A 3,614-nucleotide genomic window follows, 5' to 3' on the forward strand; every position below is an offset into this window, starting at 1 on the left:
TTTTAGTCACATCCAACTTTATATGATCCCTTTTGGGGATTTATTGGCAAAGATACTGGCCTGGTTGGGCATTTCCTTCTCCAGCTCATTTTATAGATGAGTAACTGAGGCAAACAGGGTTAAATGATATGCCTAGGGTCACAAAGATATTAAATGATTGAGAGAGATTTGAACTCAGAAGAAGAGTCTTCCTGATGCCAGGCCCACCACTCTAACTACTATACCAGTAGTTGGATCTACTTTTCTCCATTCTTGAGACAAGGGAGAGACTCAAGAAAAGGTCTCCTGAGCTCGCAGCCCACAAGGAAACTTTGGGAAAGGTAGGACATGATGTTGTTCAGAAAGTATGTTATAGCTGTCATATTGTTAATATGTTATCTTGCCTACTAAATACATTTTTGGAGCAAGTATTATTCTAGGATACAGGATAGATAAGAAAAGTGGAGTTAGAACTTTCACACAGTCTATAACCTTATTTTTTACGTACGTCCTAATGTAGTTCCTTTAAGGCTGGCTACCTTAAAGAACTGTATGTTTCCATAGCATTACACTGCAATAATAAAATTGGAAAAAATCTGCTCCTACTACCCAGAATCAATTTATAAAGAGGTGATTCCCATTTTTAAAGCATAGGATATCATAATTCTTTGAGATCTAGGCCATTTTTCAACAAGCTAAAGAGAGTGAATTAGAAAATCAGTGAATTTATGCAATGTGATTGAGATCAATAAGAGAACTAAAAGTGAAATTTAAACTAAAATTTTGCAATTCCAAGCATTAATTAGATTAATCATTATATTATTAATGTAATAATATATAATATTAATTATATAATTAGTTAATTAGTTAATAATTAAAGGTGGTTGGGGGCAGCAGGTCAGAGAAATACAATGATAAAAAAACCATCCTCCTCAGAGACTAAGGCCACCATCAGAAACTTTTGGACTTGTCTTGGAGGCCTGCACAGCCCATCTCTTTTCTGGACAAAGTGGAATGGAGGGGTTTTAGGAGGATGTAGTTGGGAAGAGTAGTAATGATGAGATACCTTTATTTGCCCAACTTTTAAACTTCCTCTCTTTCCCAATGACTTTGCCCTACTCAAAGATTCAGGAATCACCCAGTCTACAAATCTAATTCCAAAGAAGTCTTATTAATAGTGTAACATGTTCAGAATTTTCCCAGCTTTTCAGTTAAAGGTTGCTTGGCCATGAGTACCTTACCTTAAGGAACTTAGAAACATCTCCAATGAATCCTCAGAAGTCCTCTATTCTCCTTGAGGAACATCGACCCAATGCCTTCTTTAGAGCCCCAGTAACATCCTTGTTTCTGAGGCTATAGATGAGTGGGTTTAGCATGGGTGTGAGAATAGTATAGAAGGCTGACACAGCCTTATCTTGCTCAGGGGTGTGGTAAGAGTGGGGAAGCACATAGGTGTACATGGCAGCTCCATAAAAGAGACTGACAACAACCATGTGTGAAGAACAGGTAGCTACTGCTTTCTGTCTCCCCTCAGTCTCACTCATCCTACAGACAGTTATGAGGATGCGAGTATAAGAGGCAGAAATGACTGAAAAGGGTATTAGAAGCATCATGATACAGCAGACATACATAGCTGTCTCATAGGTTGAGGTATCTATGCAGGACAGCTTCAGTAAGGCAGGGACTTCACAGAAGAAGTGGTTAATCTCTCTTGAAGCACAAAAAGGAAACTGCATGGTGACTGGGGTCAACAGAAAGCCATCCACTGAGCCACCTAGCCATGCTGCAGCCACAATCAGTAGGCATACCTTGCGGCTCATTAAGATAGGGTAACGAAGAGGGTTGCAGATGGCCACGTAGCGGTCATAGGACATGAGGCCCAAGAGGAAGAATTCAGCACCTGCCAGGGTCAAGTAGAGGAAGTGCTGGGCAGTACAACCTGCAAAAGAGATGGTCTTCTGGCCCACCAGCTGATCTGCTAGCATCTTAGGCACAATAGTAGTAATGTAGAGGATATCCATGATGGAGAGTTGGCTAAGCAAGAAATACATAGGAGTGTGGAGCTGGGGATCAATGTGGATAAGAATGATCATAACAGTGTTGCTGGCTACTGAGATCACAAAGACCAGGAAGATGAGAGAGAACAAAAGCCATGGAAAGTGTGTGTGGCTGAACAACCCAAGGAGTACAAAGTCTGCATGCATAGAATAGTTTCCCCATTCCATTATTTGAGAATGGCAGTAGACCTAGGAATTGGAGAAAAGAAGACAGAACTCTTAATTACCTGGGCCATTTAGCTCAATTTCTTAAAACATATTCTAAGGTCAAGAAGTTAATTCCAATGCAAATTCATTAACTAATTAGTTAATAGCTTTTCTAACAAACACCAACATTTAATTTTCCCATTACTGGAGAAGCACATTTTTTATTGATTTCCATTTAAATGGTACTCATTCTCATTCTTCTAATCTGTGAAACTACAAAGCCATGAATTTTGCTTTCTTTTTCTAGAAATAAGACCCATTTTACTGATTGTTATTACAGTATGCTACCCTTCATAAATCATACTTCCTGTATTAATAACTACCCTCTCCTCTTTTAAAAAGCATATAAATTAAGGTAAATTGTTTGAAGGGGGGAAATACAGTTCTTTCTGACTGAAAAAACAACTATATTTTCAGCCAGAAGACCTGGTTTTGAATCCCCAGTCTACTACTTATTACCTGTTTGACCATGAGGGAGGAAGAAGAGGGGGAGAAGAAGGAAGAGAAGGATAAACAAATGGCAAGACAAAGCAACACAGGAAAAAGCAAAGCAAGAAAAGCAAAGCAAGGAAAGGGAAGGGAAGGGAAAGATAAAGATGGAAGAGGGGGTGTGGGAAAGATTATGGTAGTATGTAAGGCACAATAGTAGAGTTTTTAAAAAGATATGAAACACACATTTTGATTTTGTTCTATAACTTTTGCCTGACCCAATTTATGTATGTGTAATGTGTATGTTTAAGAGTGTATGTATGTATGTATATATGTATGTAGGTATAAATGTTCATTTTCCTAGGACATTAAGGACAAAAATACTTATGACATAATCTTTGTCTTTAATGACCGAATAAATCCATAAACATTTGTTAAAAGTCTTCTACATGCCAAGTACTATGCTAGGTTCTAGGAATAGAAAGACACAAAGGAATAATCTATGCTTCAATAAGAGAATGTAATTTACAGTCTAGTAGTTCCTGGATCAAAAGCTATGACATAGGTGTGGTGCAAAATTAAAGGAAGGATAATTTGGTCTCCCTGGATTACAACTGCTTCTCACTTTGTATACATAGGTAGGCGAGAAAGAGGCTTCAGGAAATAAGTGGAAAAAAGAAGCAAAGGGTAATTAATCTGAAGGTCAGTGACAAGATGTGGATCTGATTCTACAACCACACTCTTCCTTCAAATAAAAGTTATCTTCCCCTCAAATTTTCTTAGAACACTTTTAGAGCACCTCATTTTCTCTTATCACTTTCTCCCTGTTATCATGCTTAGTTGTGTATGTTATACCTTCTACAATTAGATTATAAATTCCTTTACATTTCATGCTATATCTGTACTCTATCTTTGTATATTTTCCACATAAAAACCAGTTGA

At 37.7% G+C, this 3,614-nt stretch overlaps 1 protein-coding gene across 1 annotated transcript; it reads right to left on the reverse strand.

Annotated features, from left to right (window-relative positions):
* Positions 1-1,253: 1,253 nt before the first annotated feature.
* On the reverse strand, positions 1,254-2,204 carry LOC110194302 (olfactory receptor 2T27). The gene has a single exon (XM_020966513.1). The coding sequence runs from the start codon at positions 2,202-2,204 to the stop codon at positions 1,254-1,256; it is 951 nt and encodes a 316-aa protein (XP_020822172.1).
* Positions 2,205-3,614: the final 1,410 nt, after the last annotated feature.

This window comes from Phascolarctos cinereus, unplaced genomic scaffold (assembly GCF_003287225.1).
Source record: "Phascolarctos cinereus isolate Bilbo 61053 unplaced genomic scaffold, phaCin_HiC Scaffold_5;HRSCAF=322, whole genome shotgun sequence".
Lineage (NCBI taxonomy): Eukaryota > Metazoa > Chordata > Mammalia > Diprotodontia > Phascolarctidae > Phascolarctos > Phascolarctos cinereus.